The sequence below is a fragment of the Mytilus edulis genome, chromosome 12, assembly GCF_963676685.1.
Source record: "Mytilus edulis chromosome 12, xbMytEdul2.2, whole genome shotgun sequence".
NCBI lineage: Eukaryota > Metazoa > Mollusca > Bivalvia > Mytilida > Mytilidae > Mytilus > Mytilus edulis.
The window spans coordinates 29,480,327-29,504,326 of NC_092355.1; the positions used below are offsets into that span (position 1 = coordinate 29,480,327).

The 24,000-nt window shown below is 30.4% G+C and overlaps 1 protein-coding gene across 12 annotated transcripts in view; it reads right to left on the reverse strand.

The window, feature by feature from the left end:
* LOC139498219 (arf-GAP with SH3 domain, ANK repeat and PH domain-containing protein 1-like) overlaps nt 1-24,000 on the reverse strand; it is a 42,327-nt gene that overhangs the window by 12,361 nt on the left and 5,966 nt on the right. For 6 of the 12 annotated variants that reach the window (XR_011657851.1, XR_011657849.1, XM_071286581.1 and 3 more), the window contains exons 3-19: nt 23,036-23,116; nt 22,447-22,508; nt 21,377-21,501; nt 20,714-20,789; nt 19,922-19,975; nt 18,596-18,681; nt 17,741-17,900; nt 14,169-14,345; nt 12,598-12,645; nt 9,730-9,775; nt 8,768-8,816; nt 8,213-8,382; nt 7,456-7,589; nt 6,223-6,311; nt 5,389-5,569; nt 4,477-4,568; nt 668-854 (exon numbers count right to left, since the gene is read on the reverse strand). Coding sequence is in view for 8 of the 12 variants with exons in the window: in XM_071286581.1 (XP_071142682.1) it covers nt 668-854; nt 4,477-4,568; nt 5,389-5,569; nt 6,223-6,311; nt 7,456-7,589; nt 8,213-8,382; nt 8,768-8,816; nt 9,730-9,775; nt 12,598-12,645; nt 14,169-14,345; nt 17,741-17,900; nt 18,596-18,681; nt 19,922-19,975; nt 20,714-20,789; nt 21,377-21,501; nt 22,447-22,508; nt 23,036-23,116 (1,817 nt within the window). In the remaining 4 variants the exon portion in view is untranslated. Of the gene's footprint in view, nt 1-667; nt 855-4,476; nt 4,569-5,388; nt 5,570-6,222; nt 6,312-7,455; nt 7,590-8,212; nt 8,383-8,767; nt 8,817-9,729; nt 9,776-12,597; nt 12,646-14,168; nt 14,346-16,604; nt 16,637-17,401; nt 17,438-17,739; nt 17,901-18,595; nt 18,682-19,921; nt 19,976-20,713; nt 20,790-21,376; nt 21,502-22,446; nt 22,509-23,035; nt 23,117-24,000 lie in introns of all 12 variants that reach the window. The other 6 variants (XR_011657848.1, XR_011657850.1, XM_071286583.1 and 3 more) reach the window with 2 other exon arrangements.

The window sequence follows — 24,000 nt, forward strand, 5'->3', positions numbered from 1 at the left end:
TGATACCAAATTGTATTTTAGATTTTTTAATTGTCTTCCCAGTGTCCCAAGTATGGTTTATGGTCCTATCGAAAAAAATTCCCTCAAAACAAAGGAATCCACATTATAAAAGATAACTGCAATCTATGAAGTTACAAAACACTTTTTTTTATACAGTAGATTCCGGTTATTTGCATAGCCTATTTGTCAGACAAAATTATGCAATAAAGCGGAGTATGCTTATATCCGAAATGCCAAATGACAGAGTCAAATAACATCGATAGAACAGATCAGTAAAAGAAATCCCTGAAGAAAGATGAACGTCTCTAATCCACATACAATATACTGAATGATGATTTATTCTAATAAAAATTTTATGTCTACTCTAGTGTCATATGTGTTATTTTATTTTGTTTCTTTAAAATAGTATGTTAATAAAGATTATAAACACATTTAGTTTTAGTTTATGTAGTATGGATAAGTTGCAAAATTAATGACACTTTACATGTAAAACTGACAAAAACTTGGTCAAACAACAATCCATTCCATGAAGAAAAAAAACACCAAAAAACATAGAGCTACAGTTGTCAACTCCAATATCAATTGGTCTCTGGAGAGAGTTATCTCATTAGCAATCACACCCAAGCTTCTTATTTTTATAGAAATAGTTATTGTCAATTATAATTACCAAATCAATACAAATCTCATGATTATTCTCCTTAGCGATGTCCAGCGGTGTCTGGCTATCGTTGTTTTCTACATTGGCAAGCTCAGGCTGGGTGCGTAGGATAAGTTTCATACACTCGGTTTTATTTAACAATGAACACACATGTAAAGCAGTATTGCCTTGTTTGTTTTTATGACCTAAACTATTTCTGAAATTGATAAAAAAAGAAATAATTCTTTTGTATTTTTAAAGACAAAAACAAGTATGTGCCAATTGGATTTGAGTCACACAATGGATATAACATTTAATATGAAGAAGATAAAATTGCTGCAACTAAAATAAATAAGTTCCTAATTTTTAAAAAAATTTTCAACATAATTAAATATATTTAAAAATTGGCTTGTTACTATACGCAAATGCCTTTTTCTGTTTCTTTGTAATATATATATATATAGATCAATGTATGGATTTTGATTTTGAAACAAGACATCTTTATAGAAACAGTGAAATCAATCAGTTGGCATCTGCCAATGGACATGGTGGACCATACCAATTTCAGAGACATATCATGCCAAGATGTGATCTTTCAAATAAAGCTGGCACAATAACTGGTATTTTCTTTTCCTCATGCCACTAATATGATAAACTGATTGGGGGAGAAGTTAAAACCTATATGTACTATTCAACATGAAAGGATTGACAATTTTTACACGGACAATGTGTACTATAAATATGCTTGATATGGCTATAAATCAGAAAGTACTGTAATTTCAGAAATTAGCGCATGCATATTATTGCAATTTTGTCATTTTGATCTAAAACGCAATTTAAATTTTGCGATATTGAGAATAGACTTGTTTAATTGATATACAAAATTTCAAAAAGTGAGTTTAGATTATTGTGATTATAACCCTGTAGCATTTTTCGCAATAATAAAAATGTCGTAATCATTTCTGAATTTACAGTATTTGACTGAATCAGAGGAGTAAACTATATATACATTTTAAATATAAGAGTATATTGTTGCTGAATTATTGAGGTATTGAAAATAAAGAAAGTTGAAAGACTTTTGATAAAGTTATACTTTCATCAGTTTTTGATTATGTTACCATGACAATTAAAAAATATATATTGTGTATATTTCATCAAACTTAAATCATTAAATAATAATTGAGGACAGTGTGAAAACATCTTGAAATTGAGTATCTATTTACTTGCGTGACTGGTTCCTATGAATCAATAATTGAAAGAAAAAAATATATGGTGATTTTTTCGAACTACTAAGTGAATTATTTTGCTCATTTTAGACAATAGCAATGCTTAAAAAGCTGCATTATCATGACATTCGTTTAAATTTACATAGAAGCCATGGGTTGCAGCTCTGAAATCATGGTATTTGATTTCTTTTTGTCTGTTAGTAGTAACTCTTGCATGTCAGAACAATATAAGAACTTGAATTTTCCTACTTCTTGTCCTGTTGCCATGGTAACCGTTGTTCATAGAAACAACAAATAGCTTTCATTAGACTGTCATGTAAAACTTTATTGATCTGTGTAGGTTTAACAAAAGATATGACAAATTGTGTCACACTTTGTTTTACACAATTTTGAAAGATATACAAAAAACTGCTATTGATCACTTCGTCGGCAGCGGTAACAAAAACGGTTTTAGGTCAAAACAATAGCCTTCAGACCTAAATTTTACTTTTTATTTCTTTAAAGCTCATTGTTTTGACCATCTTATGTCAAATCTTAAAAAAAAACTCAATGGACTAATTTTTTTTTAATTTAGGAAAAATACAAATTTTGAATATTTTTTTTTTGTGTGCAGCAGTGTTGATGAAATGGAGCTGGATTTATCAAATATGTATAAAACTGCCATTATTTGTGTTTTATTTACATTTTTAACATTATTTTTGTGATAAATGAAGAACAAACCTTTAAAATACTTTCAAAGGCTTGAAAAAAATCCAGAATATAAACTGCAGGTATGTATTCATACATATTTGTGATGTACCAAATTTGGTGACTGTTACCATGGAAAAGAATCTGGTGACATGATATTTTCAACTCAATTTTTTAAAGAGGCAATTGCATTTCATATACATGTATGAAAAATTTAAGAAAAATTGAACAGTGATAAAAAAATTGTCATTTCTGCATGATCTGTAGGGATCCACCTTAAATGTTCAATGAACTGCTAAACTTCTATAGGTTTTTGTATGCTGACTTAGACAAAACGATGAAATCAAATATCAACAAAAATACAGACATTTTTCAATAAACAAAAATTGGTGCCCACAAAAAAATAAATGAATTCACAATATAAGAGCTTTCTGTCAGTAAGTGCCAGAGAAGCTGTTCTTAGAGCAAGTTGTTGTGTTGAAATAGTCTGAACATGGTTAAATAAAACTCCACCTAAATGGTCAAATCAAAGTTTAAGTATAACATGGTCAACAACACATGATGGCAAAAATGTCTTCTAAGTATGATAGCATTCATTTTCAATCAAATTGTTTTAGAGGAGAAACAAGATACTACAGATTCATTATAATTTTTTGGATACCAATTTTCATCGATTTCTTGGGTACAGGTTACTCACAAAATGAAATATTCAATATAGGATTAAACACATTTTTTCTAGAGGTTATTGATGTGTAAACCGGGGCTCTTACTCACAAACTCAACATAAAAGTCCTTCGGACTTTTATTCAGTTTGTGAGTTAATCGCCCCGGTTTACACATCAATAACCTCTAGAAAAAATGTGTTTAATCCTATATTGAATATTTCATTTTGTGAGTAACCTGTACCCAAGAAATCGATGAATGCTATCTTACTCACAAACTCAACATAAAAGTCCTTCGGACTTTTATTCAGTTTGTGAGTTAATCGCCCCGGTTTACACATCAATAACCTCTAGAAAAAATGTGTTTAATCCTTATAATTCTTCAGCCAAACATTTGTGATATTTAATAAACATTTGTTTTGTTGATGGCTACTATATATATTTACCATCAAAAGCACAATGGCAAGTCGTAACTAAGGAGTACGCCGCCATCTTGACTTTCTAAAAACCATAAATGTCCGATAAATACAACGGAATCTTAAATGAAATAGCACCTACCTCAAAAACTTCATTTTAATTAAATGTTATCCGAATTTGAAGCGTACACGTAACGAAATAATCTTTCCCTTTAAAATTTCCATTCGTATGACGTCGTGTTTTGCCATGACGTAAATTCGCCAAATCCTTCATGAAATTTCGCGGAATTTTATTAAATTGTATTTTTATACATTTTCGAAGCTTTAGTGCTTTAAATTTCTTTCTTTTTTTTTTGTTATATATGCACTAGAATATTCACAACTATTATGCAATTGTTTTTAAATCTCAATTTGCTGAAAATCCCGGAATCACTGCAAGCTTGTGTATCGCGCATGAATAGATTACAAAAGTAGTTTCGGAAACATGGTATATCGAAGTGTAAACTTCGAAAAAAATTCTAATTGACCAATCCAATTCAAGTATTTATAGATATGCAAATCATATAAGAATTATCATATTGCAAATTTTCTATAGGTATATATTTAGACATTAGGAAAACCATGTAATCTAAAACTATCCATGAAAATGTTAACTATTCCTAAATCACTGAAAATTGGTATACAGGAAAATATATAAATCCACAGTATAAGAGCTTTCTGAATGATAGTCCGTCAGGAGGGGACGATAAATGGCTGACCTGTGTTTCTGTCAAATGTCTCTACAAATTGATGTAAGGGGGATGGACAACGACTTATTTTGTAAAATAAAGTCCACTGTATTCACTTACAAATGACTATTCTGTACAATGAAGTCTACGATATGCAATGAGTACCCATCTTCTTTTTCTATTGCTAAGTGAAGTGCTGTCCCTGAATTTTCCTGAAACAACAATAATAATTGATTATTTTGTTGTTAAATCATGACTTTATATGTTAATATAATAGAACTATTAAGTACAATCTCCCCCCAAAACATATATCTCTGCCAATGACCACTTAATAAAAGCATCGAAATTTATGTTTCCTTTTTGAATTAAAACAGTGACCTAGAACAAATTTAATGACCTGGACAACAGTATTCTTTATAATAGTTTACAGCAGAATACATTTAGTGTGTGGGTAAAGGTAGAATCTTTGGTTAGCTTACTTATTAGTTAAACCATGAAGTCATTATCAGGTTAGGTATACTACCCTCCTTTCAGAGTAGTCTAGTTCTACAGACAGATAGATTGGTTATCTGTTATAATAGTCTACTCTGAAAGGAGGGTAGTTTACCTAGCTATAATGACTACACAGTTCAGCTAACAAGAAAGCTAACCAAAGATATTGCCTTTACCTACACACTCAAAGCATCTGCTGTAAGACTTTTTGACTGCAGCATTTGCAAACATGAATTTTCTTTTGTTTGCGTAAGAGTTGTGTTTTCGGGTCAGTATCCCCCTCAAAATGTAAATTGGGAAATTTCTAGGAAAACCTGACAAAAATTAACATAGAGAAAAATCTTCGCCCAACATTATATTTTGAAGACAAATAGTTAATAAACAAGCCATACTCCCAGTGTGAATATCATTCTGCAAACTAGAAAATTATGAAATACATTTGATATGCCTAACACTTTACCAGCTTATATAATTACCTAGTCCTCTGCCAGCATGATTAATTAGTATAGCAATTCTATTTTCCTCCCCCCAGGTACTTACATCGTCTGGCAGTTCTGTCATTAGATCAGCCCCCTCTGCATAGACCTGAATTAAAGCTCCTATATCTTGCTGTATTATTGCCTGTTTTAAGTCCTGCTTAAGGTCTTCCTTGTCGGTGCTGGTTATTATTGCATACTTATGTTGCTCATATTTGGCCTTAATATAATGGAGTCTTTCTTCCCTGTAGAATAAAATTGCATTATGAAATGATGACATCATATTTTGTGTGTCAATGAACAGTATATTGTATATGAAAAGATCTCTGGAAAGTCAATTATCAACACCCATACAAATAGCAACCTGTAATAAAAATTGCACTTTGCTTTTTAAAATTCGTTATTTCATAAATGCCTTATTTATTTGTTTATATATCAAGTATGCTGCTGTTAACTCACTTTATGCACAACATAGGTGCAACCTGATGCTAAACATTTTATGAAGATTTGCACTTCTATTTTTAAGTATAAACATGTATGTACGTAAACAATTTCTACTCAAATGCAGTCCCACACTAATGCCTTAGTTTCATATAATAAATCATTAAAGGTATGTGTCTGAATAAATTATTTTTCGAACAGCAGCCAAAATGAGCTACATTTTAGTGTATATTCAGTGTTTAACCAATCAATGATTACAACATAAGACATACAAGATAAGTCATTTATTATCTATAAGAAAAAAAAAAGAGATAACTGTATTGTAATTTAAACTCCTACAGCATTAATTGGTGATTTGATGGTCACAAATATTAAGTTCACTTGTGACGTGTTAGTTATCCAATAAAAAATGAAAGTAAAAAACAATGTTGCATTAGAATGATAATTGCATACATACATAGGACTAGAAGGTTTTAGTTTCATTGTCTGATCTACTTTGGCTTCCACTATTTCATTGAAGTTTTGGTTTCCTACCACTCTGGCCAGCTGAAATTTAAAAAAAAATAGTAGATGCTAAAAAATTTGATTTTAACTTTAGAATATTGATCTCAAAGCTTGTTACTACTGTGGATTCATTCAGTAATAATTTAATTTTGGATGTAACGCGTCTTCTGATTGGCTGACGTTATTTTGTTATCAGCCCATAGACATAATTTAGTCATGTGACCGTGACGTCATCAACGTTTTTTCGTGGTTTTCTACGGTTTAAAAAGGAATTTAGAATTAAATTATAAGAAATGACTAAGATTTTTCTGTCTATTCGAAATAACATAAAAAAATATGGTGCACACTGTTAAATAACCCGCTACGCGCGTTATTCAGTGTGCACCACATTTTTTATGTTATTTCTTCATAGACAGAAAAAATATTACAGTCATTCCTTAAACAGTAAAAATAAATATATATAAGAAAGAAAAAATTCGGATTCACCTCTACATGAAATACAAGATTGCTTTATGCCACCCTTGCACTGAAATGCCAGAATAATATTAAAGTCGAAAGACTAGATATATATGTTTATCGCAATTTACCTAGACAATTTACCTAGTTATTATACCACCTTTCCTTGTATCATTTTTATATATCAATGTTCATCTATAAACTGAATTAGATGTAACAGTACATTCTTCATTAGGTGTGGCCTTTGATTGACTAACTGTACATTTATATAATTATTTCTACACCTGTCCCAAATCAGGAGCATCTGGCCTTTGTATTTTATGTTTTTTTTATTCTAGTCATTTATAAGTTTTGTAGTTTAGTGTGACGTCCATTTTCACTGAACTAGTATACATTTTTGTTAGGAAGCCAAATGCTGACTCTTGGGTGCAGGATTTTCTTGCTGTGTTGAAGACCCACTATTGTCCTTGGCCTGTTTTCTACTCTGAGATGAGGTTGTTGTCTCTTTTGACACAATCCCAATTTCCATTCCCAATTGTATTCTCAAGAAGTCACATTACAGGTGCTTGGATGAGAATATTTAGAATAAAATTGTCTTAAAGCTTGATTGGAAGAGCAGGGATAGTAGGCTGGAGCAGATATAAAACCCGAAATCACCATGGTCCATCCCCTCACAAATTGATTTCACAATCAAAACAAGTAATAATTCCTTTATAAGGCTAATACATACCAGTAGTTGTGAGGTTCCTAATTCATCTATAACAATACTCTGAGTTCTAGAAATATGTACACCTAACTGTCTGTGGATACCACAGCATTCTAAACAGATTAATACACCTAAATTTGTGGACAGCCACTCGGGATCTGAAATGTAAAAAAACAGATTAGCACACCTAAATTGATGAAAGCCACTCAGGAATTGAAATTCTTTATTTATACTGCTCATATATCATGTATATAATTAGAGATCTCTTCCTATAGGTTGCACTTTGTAAATACAGCTGTTTCTCAAAACAAGCCTCTTTTGGTGAGATCTTGAATATTCATAGGAAATTAATTTTGTTTACATACTAGTTCCCAGCTATGCTCTTTGTGTTCCATCTCACAGAGACATAACTTGGGAATGTTACCAGTAAATAAACATGTGCATATTGTTTACATTGAAATCTGTGGTAACCTTTCATTCAAGGTAGGGGTAGTTAAAAAAATTTGTGTTAGTTTAAATTCTGAGAAGTTCAGGGTATATAAACGTTGAAAATATGCCACACAGCCCTATATTTTGACCTTTGAAAAAAATTGTGGCGCATATGAACTTTCAATTCTAGGATAAGATTTTTTTCAAAACTTCATTGTAAAAGTGGTACATTTTTAGCCGTAAAAGGAGTTCCTATGGGAAATTGCATTGTCAATATTTACAGAAATGCAACCTTTAAACAAAACTTCTTTCTATTTAAAAACATTTTTAGAAAAAAAATTATGTTTCTTACCTTTTGCATTGCAGTCACAGCAGACATTGTTGCCAGGCAACCTTTTAACAATTTGTAGAATACTCCCCGTCAGTTCTTTTACATTTTGGTTAATACAGGGAGAATTTGTGTTGTCGTGAAAAGCTTTCATTAATACTTGTTCTTTGGCGTTATTTAAAACAGATATCCACCTGTTCAAATAGAATAATGAGAAATGAAGAAAAAAACAATGTACATAGGTTATCTATTACCTTTCCTAGTCATAATTCATGTTCTATCTAAGACTTTTCCTAATTCTAAGGTTAGCCAAATTACTTATATGTCATGAATATTTCAGTATAACTTATGATAATTTTTTGTCTTTAAATTTCTGTAAAAAAAGCCTATTGACAAATGATTGAAATTTTGGCTTTTCTTTTTTTGTCCCTTTTGGTTGTATAGCTCTTTCTACTAATGTATACATTTATGGCTCACAAATGTTTTTATGTTACCAATGAAGGTAAATCCAGAAAAGTACTTCTGACACTCTTAATTTAATTTTTCAAGTCTAACTATGGTTATGGGAGTAAGACTTACTCTTTCATGCTATCCTCATCTTCAGCTTGGAAATGATAGGTTCTGTTTTCTATAATGACAAAAAATAGCTTATATTAGTACGTTATTATAGCATTATGTTTCTGATACTTTTATTTTCTACACAATTTTACTTTTACATGTGTAGTGCAAATTTTCTTATATGTGAAGACAAAACAGTACCTTCTGAATATCAATATTTATCGGTATTTTGTGCATTTTTCCTTTTGATTTTTTTTTTTTTGTGATAATTTTCAAATCATGCTACTCGCTTGAGATGGAAAATTATCGCTAGAAACTAAGCATGCATGTGGCGTTGCTAGCGAAATTGACAACGTTGTCATAGGTAAAATAGTGATAAAAAGATTCTCAGTGTTTATTTCAACTTGATTGCCTTTCTAGCTTTTGCAGTCCTGGCTCAAGCGAGAAAATCAATCTCGTTGAGATGATCACCGATAATCTATAAGTGTAGCACTGTATAAGACAGGGTTGCAGTTTTCTGAATAAAACTATATGGGTATTAAGTATGTTTTAATGGAACATCCCTAATTTCATTTTTAGAAACTGTTTATATTTTTACTTTCAAAAGTCAAAACATTGATACATCAACTTTTAAGAAAATCTTGGATTAAAGAAAAGTATGTGTGTACCCAAGAAACAATTCATAATTGTAAAAGATTATTTAAATTCGTAACATAAATATTCTGCGATGTTTCGTTACTGTGTACAATGTTTCAACAAAGGAAATATCAATGGAAAATGTTCCTTAATTTGCACTGAAAAAGGCACATTACATAATACCATAAAAAAATCTGGGATAATTCATTTTACATTTTTATATTTTACACATTTTTAAACATTATGTGAAAATTATAAAAAAAGTTTTTAACAACCTCTTTTTCTTTGGCCAAGTTGCCCCTACAGTTTTAAATACATTAATACACATATTAATAAGCAACACTTACGAGAGACTAGATCAAAACATTTTTTACCAGGATCATCATGTACTAACTGAAAAATAAATAAATAAATATATATCTTTTTCAAAAATTGCAGTAGAATACAAATATATACATGTATATATTAATGTCTTTTATTATGATATATACTTTTTTATCTATAGGAAGACTATGGGCTATTCCAGTAAAAATTATCCAGGGGGGGTGGAACGCCACTTATTTTTTGACCCCCCACCTATGGAAAAGATTAAAAAAATACACCCCCACCTAGAACATGTATTTTCTTCCAAGACCCCCTACCTAGAGAAAAAAAATAAAAGTTAGCTAGTTTTTTAAAGTATACAAAAATGTTGCATCCTGTCAAATAAATGTAAAATTTGTTGGTTTATCTATTTCAGTGCATCCAAAAAGGGGGGGGCCCCTGGCCCCCCCTAAATCCGCCTCTGGTCTCAATGGCAATCATACCGCATCTTCTTTTTTATACTAGCTATGTTGCTATTAAAATATAAAATGAAACATGTAACAATGTTATGGAGCAGCAGACGACAGATGCAACATGACGGCAATAGCTCACAGTGACCGAAAAAGGGGGGTGCGATTTTAATTATGGCCCATTTTATTTTTAAAACTGTCAATAACATTTTCAGGTACGACATATTCTTCAGGTGGGGAAACTGGTTGGCACCAACCATTTGATGTTTCAGAGTTTAGTTTGAGCCATAAAATATTTTTTTGGTAGGCACAATGTAATTCTTTTTTTTATTTTTTGTATTTCTTATATACATTTTTTTTTTCAATAGGCAAATGTTGAGGAAGATGATATACTCTCCTGTGTAACAAGGCCATATTTTTCCGCAAAAATTAGGCCATTTTTTTCCTTCAATACCACCCACGCAACATGCGCAATAAAAATCTAATTTTCTGTGCCAAATATAAATATTTTTTTATGGATTGCATAGTTTGGATGTCACCCACACATATTTTTTTGTGGGGAGACGGTATACAAGGGAGAGGGTACTTGAAGTTGTTATAAACTGTATGCAATAAAATATTATTTGGGACAAAAATTGCAAAGAATTGGCCAGTCCACCTTATTAAGGACATATTCTTTGCAAGGAAAGAGATTTAAGTACAGCAAATTCTGCCATTTCAATTTCAATGAATATACAATAACTTCTTCCAACCTCAACAATATTTAAGTTAACCTTTATTTACAATGTTTAAACTGGTACTGTTGCCTTGTTCATGTTCATGTTGTTTTTTTTTACATTAAATTTGGGTCTTTGTCGATACCATACTTATTCCAGACGTTCCGTATCAGAGGACATTTCAGGCAATTCCTCTGCACTTCTTGTATCATTATATCTTCATCACGGTGACAAGAATAACAGTATAGAGTACCATTAATTCATAGAACAAAACAACAAATCGCTGAAGAAGTCATGTTTACAAAATGTCAAAATGAGCCAAAGACCAAAAAATGACAAGGACAGTTAAGCGTCTTTTATGGAGACAAAAACTATATTCCTAAAAAGTCTTTGGGGTTCTTCAATCGAAATAATAGCAAGCTAAACTAAATGAGATTATTATAAGGGCTAAATCTCGTCTGTACTAGCCAAATTTAACAAATTTAAAGTTGTTTATAAAAAAAATATATATCATGAATGATGGTTAATTACGTTTTTCGGGTTATCAGTTAGACCGCATGGTTTTATTATTACAATAGGAAAACACCCGAGACGTGAAATCGCATGGTTCTATTATCATAGGTAAACATCCGAGACGTCCCAAAAATATATAGGTGCTCCTATTATTGGAGGAACATTACACAGTTGTGTACACACACATGGCGGCATGGAACACGATCGGAAATTCATTTGACGATATCTAAACGTTTCGAAACGAAGTGAAAAGTATCATGCTCCACGTGGGCGCTTACATTTGTCACTGTATGTGCCATTTCTTGTCAATATGCGCTATAGGCGCAGGGGGCACGTCCTTCCCGATCACTGGTTTGACAAGAATACAAACGGACGCTTAAAATTAGTGGTCTGCCAACTTTATTTGCAGTCGGATGACCTTTTCAGGAGAATCTTCCTTCATAACAGGGGGAACAATATGTTTAACCTATCATTCAGAAACCCCCCACCAACAGAAATGAATTTAAATCGGGACCACCACCCTCCAGAATACAATTATGTTGATAACCCCCCACCTATGGAAAAAATATCGTCGGCGTTCCGCCCCTCCTAGGTAAATTTTACTGGAATAGCCCTAAGATCTTAGACACTTTCAATCCAGAAATAAATTTATTAATGGTTGGTTTCTTACTGTCCAGAAGCAAAAATCCATAAATAGAAAGCACTTTAATGGGTCCATTCAAAAGATCAAGTAATACAATGTGCAAAGATATCAAAGAACTAGAAATGAGCTGTATATTTAATCTAGAGCTAATAAAATTTCCTGAATTTTGTAGGTAACCATTGACAAACTGAAAATGGCAGCTAGTTGTATTCTAATGTATGGCGCTTTCAGGCTGATTTGGCTTTACATGTGTGTGCCTGTCTGGACAAAAAGTGTCATTTTCCTGTCTGTGTGTCTGTTTGGACATAAAGTGTTATTTTCCTATCTGTGTGTCTGTTTGGACATTAAGTGACATTTTTCAAATTATCAAGGACCATAACCCTTGAATTCAAAAGTGAAAATAGTCAACACAAGAAATAAAATACATCTTGCTTTGTATCATAATATGGATTTGATTGATATCTTTTTCTTCATGTTTATATACTAGTAGTAATACTTATAAGTTTTTTTCCTATCATGTTTTATAAGATATTTTTTTAAACAAGATGGTAAAATGAAATGAATACATACCTTAACCTGGCAAGTAAGTAGATTTAGTTTCACCGGGTCTTTACTTTCCTGCAATATACAAAACACATATACAATGTATTTTATAATACTGTGGATTCATTTATTTTCGTGGGTATCAATTTTCGTGGATAGAGAAAAAAAGACGTTTCGTGGTATACGTAAATTCGTGGATCGCTGATTACAACAAAAAAAATTAGATACGTAATTCGTGGGTTTCTTTTTTATTTAGGAGATCATATAACATCCTTGGTTTGATCAATAATAAAACAAAACAAAAAAGAAGGAATTCATTGAAAAATTTGAATTGTCAAAATCCTCGCTTAATTGGTCATTCTAGGTTAAAGTGTTAATTGATAACTTCGATTACAATAATGGGCAGAGACAACTAATTATTTGTTTGTTTTACAATTTATAAATTCTTGTCTTAATTCTATAAGGCATTCAAAACTTTATGATTGAAAGCTAATTTCCCTAATCACGATATAATAAACAGTGATTTAAGTATAAGGTGTGAAAATAAATGTTCCTGTCATAAACAATATTACCTACGGGCAATATCCCCGTACTTAATCCTATTGATTTTTAATCACAGGTAAACCAAACTATGACACGGTAATTAACAACTTGCAGTTATTTTCCATGAACAGTTTTAATCAATTTAAAAAAAGTAAATTATCACTGATATTCGATATATTTATTATAGATTTAATCAAAATACTTGTATCTTCTTTCAATAAAAATCACGTGTTATGTTACAATGTTTATCGCTAGTCAACACTATACTAGAACTGCATAACATAACCGGAAATAGACATCCAACTCCATACACATTTCTCGGGATTATTCTTCGTTGAATTCTTAAATTCGTGGTTCGCTGTGACCCACGAAACCCACGAAAATTGGTATACCACGAATAAAAATGAATCCACAGTACACAAGCAATATAATAATTTTTTATACTAATTAACAGATCTAATTTCTAATACGATATTTATTCAATTTTATACCAAGATTTCCTCTTAATTATTTGTGAACATCCATATCCTTAAAAATCATACATTTAGTCATCTAATATATTTTATTCCACTTTTTCTGATATCTATTGGTAAAATTCAGAGTTTTTGATATATGGATATAAAATAATTACACTCTTAAGATTTTGGTCAGGGTTCAAAGTGATTATTCTTTAGTTATATGTGTACTGTTCAGAGGATGTCCTTTTGTCATTTTGTCTGGGTTGTCACAAAAATACAAATTGCTCTCAGTCCAGGAAAATTGGTACACAACAAAATAAATGAATCCACTGTTCATGTTTTCAATGCCTTACTATTAACATAAGTATGAGACTAGTAACTTAGTAATATTTGTTCCTATACAAATTTTAAAGATGTGGTATGTTTGCCAATGAGACAACTTCCAACCAGAGACCAAATAATATGTATATATGATTTGCTAGTTGCAGAACGCTGAACATTAACCTGTATATTTGGACATCATTGTCATTTGATCTTAGATTCGAAGTTGTCTCATTGGCAGTCATACCACATCTTCTTATTATATTGGTTACTTACATCCGAATGACCTATGGACATTATACCATTAACAATCCTACATTTTCTCTTCTGCCATATTCTCTTCATTCTTCCCTCGCTCTTCTTAAGAAGATTTCCCTCCTTCTCAAAACCATGCATTTTATTGCCTTGTAATTGATGGAGGGAATACCCACTTGATACTTTATTGGCTGCAGGCTGGAAAGATATCAGAATTGTTTATATTTAATTAGGCATATAAGATTAGTTATTTTTGTGGTATAAATATTAATAATAATCAAGCAATCTACATGTAATTACAAATTACAAAACTGATTTTTCTCTGTAGGTATGCTTGTGGTTGGTTCTGCGAATATATAAACAAAATAAGACACATTTGCATTCAACTTACAACATAATTAAACATACCATTGCACTTTTTATGTAAATTTTGTGTATGGAGGAATCCTGATAAATTTCTTGTTCTTTTTTTATTCTTTCTTCCGGTTTTAGCTTTACTTTTTGGTTCTTTTGTGTTATATAATCTTTTTAAAGGAGGTCTCGAGCACAAATAGAGGACTTACTTGTTGAAATGTAGAAACTGAGTCACAAATAAGATCTGCAAAATTTAATCTCCAAACATGCTTTGACCATCAACCCCAAATACCATAATCATTTCTTAAGCATGCAGTATTAAGTTGTTAAATACAAGAAATTTTTTCAAAGTTTTTGCCATATTATTTATTTATCATAAATCCTGATGACACCTGTCTAGCAGGCAAAACATGTGGACCAGATTTGCATGATTTGATAATAAAATTGTAGTCTCATGAAATGTTGTCAAATTGGGTCTTTTATTTAATAATATAAATTGACAACCCTGCATACCAAGATATTCACTTAAGAAGTCTATACCAGAAGTAAACACATAGTTTTTTATGTTTATTTTTTGTACATAAAAAAAATGTTAAGTTTTCTTGTTTGATTTATTTAACATTTGTCATTTCAGGGCCTTTCATAGCTGACTATGTAATATTAGCTTTGCTCATTGTTGAAGGCCCTACAGTGACCTACAGTTAATTACTGTGTCATTTGGTCTCTAGTGGAAAGTTGTCTCATAAGCAATCATACACCATCTTTTTTATACAATAGTGTTGGTTCATTAGATGGAGTAACTCCGATACAATTATTTATCATCAGTAAAAATAAAATTACATGTATTTCAACATTTTCCAGTATACTGTATAAAAGTTTAAAGCATTTACTGATGTTTTGTTATTTTTCAAGGTAAACATAAAATTTTGTATTATCAAGACAATTAACAATTGACATATATACACAACACCATAAAAGAAATTTAAGCATTATTAAAAGGCTACAATACCAACATACATAAAACCATCTATAGTTTATAAGATGGAAGAAATTAAGCCTCTTCAAGTACATGTAAGTCTATGCAAAAAGCTTTTGTTATTGTAATCTGTTTTGAAGAATGGCTGCTACATTTAAACATCATATTTTGAGCAATGCATAGCTTCACAGTGTACATGGAAAGGCTTTAAACAAAAACAAAATTTTACCCTTTTTTCAAAGTGAAATAAAATATACTGAAACTAAAAAAAACATATGCTTAAAAAATAATCATAACTGAAGGTCACATGGTAAACAAACTAAAAATAGACAACATGCATTGTTAAAAAAATGAAATTTATTTGTATAAAGTTTCGCAATAGGAGAAAAGACATCAGATTCTTGCTTTTTAAGCACAGCAAGGCTCATTAAGATTCTCTCCTGATTCAAAACAAGTATTAATAAATTTTATTCTTTCTTTTAAAATATGTAAAATGTTTTTATCCTGCAATTAATCTGGCATAAATATATTTTACCTTTTCTATTTTCTAGCTGTGGCCTCTAATTTACAGAAAACTTAATTGGACAAAAACGATGAAATGATATAAGTTTAACAGACTTGAGCCTTGTATTTTAATTACAACACATCTTGATATACAATGGTGGGTATCAAAAGACAGAAAAATGGATATTGTACAAGTTTATTTGTACAGCTTTACTTTTCTGTTTTCTTAGATAGTTAAATGCAGGATAAATACATTCAAAGTGTTGGTTACAAGTGGAAATGCAACTTGTTTTGCTTATTTAAATCAACAAAACATAACTCTATTTATAATCTGCGAGTTTTCAGATATCTTGAAAATTATATCTTTATGACAAAACTTACTTTACCTCAAATATTATTTTGTTTCAGTTTATAACAAGTTTCAGCAAAAACTGGCAAAAGAGTTTTTAAGATTTTTACAATTATCCAAAATTTTCAAAACCAGTTATATTTTTACAATAGTAAAAAGTTTTATGTTATAATAACGAAAAAAACAAGTATCATGGGTAAACAGAATTAAATTGCATTTTTTCCCTCTAGTATCAACACTTCAACATAAAAATAAGCTTTACACAATAGATTACCAGTCCTAAAGTTGAGTTCCTGTTTTGCTTGCCCAATAAAAATAAACCACAAAATAATATAAAGATATCTTTCTACTTCTGACAGCTAGATGTTATTCCATTTAAACATACATGGTATGTATGAGAATGACACTTTGAAAATGGAGTACAATGGATTTTACAATTTATCCGTTTATAAATAGAGAGAGTGCCATTCCTAAATACCATGTATTTTAAATATTATAAGTAGTTAGGCAACTCTCTAGATATGTTTTATAAAAACATACATGGTACATGAGAATAGCATCATGAAAATGGTATATTATGAATTTATAATTTTCTATAAGATCCAATTTGGAGGACACTTTAAACATTCATATATTGTGCGAGTGTCAACCCTGAATACCATGTATATTTAACATTATAAGCTTAAAGGCAACTCTCTATTTTGCATGTGTGATAATAGCATGAATGAACATTTCCCTCTAAATGATTAAATATTAATTAAACTATATAGTTTCATTGCAATTTGTTGAATCAACAAAAGCTTTTCATAAAAACTGGAAAGCATAGTACAGATTTTAGAAGTTAGAAGTTACGCTACAAAAACACGATTAGAAATCGTGTAGAGATTGCTGTCTATACACATGCAGACCTAACTAATTTTAAAACTCCTAAATAAATCATGCTTTTAAGGTTCTTAATTTTGATATTGAACTAAATTGGTTGTGCATGTAACATGTGTAATGGTGTTAGTTTTGCTTAGCAAATTAATGTTATCATAAGAATGTATAACAGTTTTTAGTAAATTTTCCAACCTGAGTGTGCAAAAATATTTCTGCCATCATTGACATCTTAAATAATGTGAAAAGAATATTATAAGATAACATTCCAATCAATGGAAAACTAGCCCTAAAATAATTCTTTATCATATAATTTGTGAAGAATAGTACAGATGGTTCAAGTTTTTTTTTATACAGCTTTTAAAAATCAAAGTTATCCAAATTTGACTAAAAGAAATTCCAAACTTAATTAGAAGTAGAAGGGGTTATGGGAAAAAATTCCTTCCAACCCCTACATTTAATTTTGGAATAATCCAAGCCTCACTATGAGAATTAGTAACACCACATTTTGACCTCTTATTTTGGTCTACTCACTTCCTTATAAGATGCCATTGAACCTTTCAGGGCATCCCTAAGTTTGACAAGCTCATTCCTTTCCTGATTCTGGGTGCGTTTGATTGTCTCTAGTTGAGTAACTAGCTTATCTATGAACGACTGGAAGTGGTTAATGGTTTTTAGTCCTTCTTGGAAGAACCTGTAAATATAAAATGAAACAACGTGTATTTTAAATATTAGGTCAAACCACAGGTAATTGAGTATTGCATTTTTGTGATAACAATGTATTATATAATAACTAATACAAGAAAGCAAAGATGGAAATATATTTACTGACCAAACATATTAATTTATGAATGTCTGTAATACAAGTGTGATATATCGGCATTGTTTGTTCAAGCATGGGTTATTCTTATATATTTTAATTCTAGATTTGCAAATCTTAGATCTAATTTATTGACTGGTAATATAAAACATAAAATGCAAGGAACCAACATTATGTCTTTTTCTGCAAATTCTAAATCATTCTTTGTCATGAGGATTTAACATAGGAAAATTGAATCAAAGCTTTCCTATCCAACGTTTATCTAATACCTAAACTGACATTTACATTTGAGCGTGTGGGAGTTTCCTGTCCTTAATCAGTAGGTGGAAAATGACAAAATATTGTAAGTTATTTTTCTAACAGATTCATCTAATTTTCTTAGATACAGAACAAATTGTGGATATGTATATCTATAGTTTTGCCAAAATCTGCATTCTTCAAAATTGTTGTTTAAAAGTCCAAAAAAAATTGTATCCCATGAATAATTATAAATTTACAAAAGTGACTTTTTCAGTAAAAATCCTGTTTCCAGAAGACAATCCACAATTGTCCATCTATTTTCTACTTACATTGTCAGTGCACGATAGTAGTCTACTAAATGCAGCAGCAAGTCTACACCTTTCTTTGTCTTGATTTCATTCACTCGTATCAAGTACTGAAATGGAGAGAGAGAAAATGATACAATGCAGCTCACCATGCTATTTACTTCTTTAACTTTGTAACCTGTATGAGTGATTGTAACAAATAGAAAGAGATCTTTATTATTTTACTAAGATGTAAAACTTGTTTCATTCTTAATTTAGTCTTCTTAATTTAGTTTCTAGAATGAAATATGTTTAACCTAAGAGATCTTTATTTCTTTAATTTTTGTGCTATTTTCACATTTCTCGATTGGTGTGAGAAAAATATTTCTCCTCACTAGTGAAAAATCTGTTCTTGGCAAATGATTAGTTGAAATTTGATTATGACGTCTAAATGTTTTGTTTTCTTCTGAATATTCCTATTATGACGTCATGAAAAAAGGCGACAATGCTTGATGACGTTGCATATAAAGAACACAAGTTTCTGAAAATCTATGAAAAAGAAGGATAAAAAGCATTAGAGAAACAGATTCCGACACTAAAACTTGCGCTTTTAATAATAAAATTTAACTGTCTGGAGTGGAGAAATATCGTAATACACTTGTTGCAGTGTAAGAATCTATATATTACATTCATCAGAGTTTTTACCATGTGGATGGCCTTATAATGGTTAGATCTATAAAAGCAAGTTTTTTTTTACATAGTTTGATCCAAATGTGTATGGTTGTGCATAGTTTAACTATTTTAAGGATAATTGGATTAAGAGTTTTATCAAATTCTTTTTTTTTTTTTAATAAATTAATGAATTTTAGCTGACATGTTCCTCATTTTAAAAGTTTGTCTTATAGTGTTTTGTTGTTTCTTTTTTTTTTTTTGGTCATCAGACATGGCTGATTTCTTCATGATTTCACATTTAATGACAGAGAACATCAAAACTTAATTTCAGTGGATAACCAGGGGTTTTATTGGACTGTTATGGAACTGTCAGATTGCAACCATTAAATCAGGTTTAACCACAATATACCCTTAAATGATACTGGTACTAAGGGTTATTATGGTAAAAATATGTATAATGCAGAAGAGAAGTATACTTCATTTTCATTGGTGTAATGTATGTTTAATGTATGTTTTAATGGAGCAGCCCTATGGCAGAAATCTGTTATTTTTCTCTCACTTTGCTCCATTAAGTGATATTAAGAATAAGTTTATTTTCATTTCTCCTGGTTATTTTTTCCTCAAAGAAAATTGATATACTACCATGCAAATTAGAACATTCATTAATCTCAAATTTAATTTTCCAATATTTGTTCATACCTCACACAACTGAAGTTGAAATACTTTTCTTTCTTTTTCCATTTCTTCAGCAATCTGCAACATAAAACAAAAATAAGATGTCATTCTTCCTCTTTATATTAATGAAGAAATTAATATGTTTACACAAGCACGAAGATTAACTATCAGAAAATTCTTGCTGAATTGGTTTCATGAGATTTTGTTTAGATTAATACTGAAGGGAGGTAATTTCACAAGTTGCTTTTATTTAGTAAATTTTGCTTGATCTTTTATATTGTTTTTTTTTATATTCTTTTTGAACTTCAGATTTTACTCAATCTAACCTACAATAAGATTTTTTTTTGGTAGCATGCTAGCCTCAAGAGTGAAAGGTCACACGTTGACCTTTGTTGAGGTTCAAGGAAAGACTTGAAATCATGCTGCATTAAGTAAAAAGAAAAAAAAACAAGTCCGCTCGGTGTCAGAATTGTGTTCAGGTAGTGTGAGGAGTCTTCCTCTTGACTGTTACTTTCTGAACTAGCAGGTTAAAAACCAATCTGATTGTCAGTCTAATAAAAAGCAGGTTTTCTATTCTAACACATAAACATGTTCAAGCTTTTGCTCATTGTTGAAGCCCTTTCAGTGACCTATATTTGTTACCTTTTATATCATTTTGTATCTGGCGGATAGTTGTCTTGTTGGCAATCATATCATATCTTCTTTTTTTAACAAGCACTTTTTGTGACGAGTTTTTAAATGCTTATTTATGAACATCATCAAACATATATTGGTAAATATAAACATATGTGGTTCATTGCTGGATAAAATCCCTACCTCTGCTCCTGTAATTGTCTCCCTTGTCATACCAACTTCTTTTGCCAATTGCCTCTTCTCTTTCTCTATCTTTGAACTTAAATTAACAACAATCACCATAATATAAGTTCAGTTAATCCAGATGACAGAAATTCTGTCTGATTTTAAGTATACTGTGATTGGTGAACCAATTTTCATGGGATTTTGTTTGTATAGATGAGCAATTTTTAACAAACTTTGTCAAAACAACAAAATCAAGACTGTAAATTCTGAAATTGTTGTTTACATTCACTATTGTGATTTTTCATTTTAGACTCAATTGCGATTTTAATTTTTGCAATATGAAAAAAATTATGTTCAGTTCACATAAAAAAGTTGAAAATGTGGGTATAAATTATTGCAATTGTCACATTTTTGCATTAATAAAAACTTCACAATAATTTCTGAATTTAAAGTATATTATTTTTCTTCATTCCATAAATATGGTACTCCCAAAAATAAATTAATACACCATTTCATATCTTGAACAACTCTCTTTTATTAAAAATCCAGGTGATTTTTTTTTTTTTTTTGACAAAACAAAATTTGAAATCTTCTTTCTCAAACTTCACTGGTATTTATTAAACAAATGCATATAACTATGATAAGAAATATCATAATTTGAAATGTTTAGTTAGTACTTACAATTTAGTTTCATAGTCTTTCCAGGTTTTATCTAATGGTTTCCTCAGGTCACCTTTCACACCCTTTAAATCATTCTTCAGGAATGTGTCAAGTGGAAATAACAACATACTGTGTAACTTAGATACCTGTAAAAGTTTTTGAAAAGACATTTAAATATTATAGCACACCCATTGTAGAGAAACATCAATTTAAAAAAAATCAGTCAGTTTTCTCTTTTGAATTGTTGTCATTTCTGTGACTTTTATAGCCTACTATGTGGTATGGAGTTTATTCATTGTTGAAGACTGTACGGTGACATATAATTTTTCATTGGCAATCATATTTTTAAATACCTGTAAATATAAAAGCCTCTCAAGTTACAATGTTTTTATTCTGAGTTATGATAAATAGAGAAAACTATAAACATTAAATCAAAGTATAAGTATACTGAAGATTTCTTGGTATTTTTCATATCCTTTACCTAGCCTTGAAATTTTTAGAGTTAAATGTTTAACAGCACCTTTATTGGTGAAAGAAGTCTTCTTTGTACTAAAAAGATAGACTGATAGATGGTTTTACACTAGTCATTTTACAAGCCCTTTATAACTTGCTGTTCGGTGTGAGCCAAGGCTCTGTGTTGAAGACCGTACTTTGACCTATAATGGTTTACTTTTATAAATTGTGACTTGGAATGAGAGATTTCTCATTGGCACTCATACCAAATCTTCTTACATCTATACATATGTATATGAGTTATGGTTCTAAATTGACCTAGCTCGTCAATAATAGTCCAAAGAATTGATTGATAATTCTTTCAGCAAACTTGACTATATCCTAACTGCTAGTTTTTTTTTTTGTCGGCAGGAGAATACCTTTCCCAGTTAAAAGGGTAACAGGTCATTTTATTCTCACACAATATTCTCTTTTTTTCCTTAATCCATGAAAATTGATGCAGCCAAAAATAAATGAGTCCACCATGTCAACAGCTCTGAAAAACATAATCTGCAGAGGTCTATAAAATTCCCACAAGCTCCCCCCACCCTCTTTATCTATGCTCTTTATCTATGGAGGTGTAATAACCATATACTTACTAATTCATTCATGGAACCAGACAATTCTTTGGTGACTGTAGAAAATTTGTTAAATGCATCATCTGTAACAAACATAACATAAATTTTAATTAAAAAAATATCATTTTATCCTCAGCGTCATACAGCGACGTCTTTGTAAAATGTTTGAATCATAGATAAAACTTCATGCAGCCACTGAAGCATTTCATAAAAAAAGTTGTTGATCTTTGTCTACCTATTGTTTCATGATCATTGTTATTCTTTTTATATACTGTAAACGGGTTAGTTTATGCAAAGATGCACATTTTGTAATTTGATGTGAAAACCAGTTTTACTATTAAAACCTCTAAATACATGTAACTTATATATATATATATATATTTATAAGACAGTAACTGAATTTATTTCTTAATAAACATGTGGTTGATATGACCACAAACCTTAATCCAAAACTTAACATAACTTAATCCAAAACTTTAACATGTTTAACCTGATATGGGATGGAAGGACAGAATCACAGTCAGTATAACATAATGCCCCACTACTATGGAAGGTAGGGCATGATAAGGAATTAATTCCCACTATTTGTTTATCACTGTTTGATATTTACCGACACAAGGTTCTTGTTCCAACTGACTTTCTCCAACATGTTCGATATTCTCAGCTAAAGTATCTTCATTTTCTACATGCTCTAAATAAATAGATAATTAAAAAAAAAATAATAGCATGAATAAATTAGTCATTTTCAACAGATACAACTAAGATTTGCGATAGCAAATGAAGAACGGGTGCTGAATATCAAGCATACAGTGCACATATAATAAAAAGCTTAAATCGAGTCATTTAAAACAGATTCAATTTAGATTTGGACTATCAAATGAAGGGATGCTGAATATTAAGCATAAGGCCATCTATAGATTTTCACATTTTGTTATCTCAGGCCTTTTATAGCATTTTTAGTTCACTATACAGAATGTTTTTTGCTTATTGTGGAAGGCAAGATTTTTACAGTGATCTTTAATTGGTAACATCCACATCATTTGCAACAAGTCCAGCCTAGCTGCCGCAAATACCAATTTTAAAGTATTTTGTTTGACCGAGCCAAGGATAGAAACCACAACATTCAGGATTCTAGGCATGCATGCTACTAAAAGACCATGAACATTCTTGAAAAATTGTTTATCATTCACATATATCATGTATATAGTGACATATTTGTATAGTGTTAAAAATTTTACTTGTAAAATTACTTATTCAACTGATTTTAAAGATTTTTAAGACAAATTATGTCATGCATATGCATGTCTACATTTTCTTTTTTTTAATTCAATTATAATTTAAGTGACAGACAATGAAATCCCTATCCCCACCAGGAAAACTTTGTCTTATTCTAACAATGCCTTCAATTGTAAATATGGATCATGTGTACATAACATTTCTGCATTATTATAATTTTATGTTCTAAAACTTTTAACCTTTGCAATTTCAAGTAATATAAATAACACTTCTGAATTTAATAAATTGTATTTGTAAACACTGTAAATGCTTATTTTGAAAGAAACATAAAGTCAGATT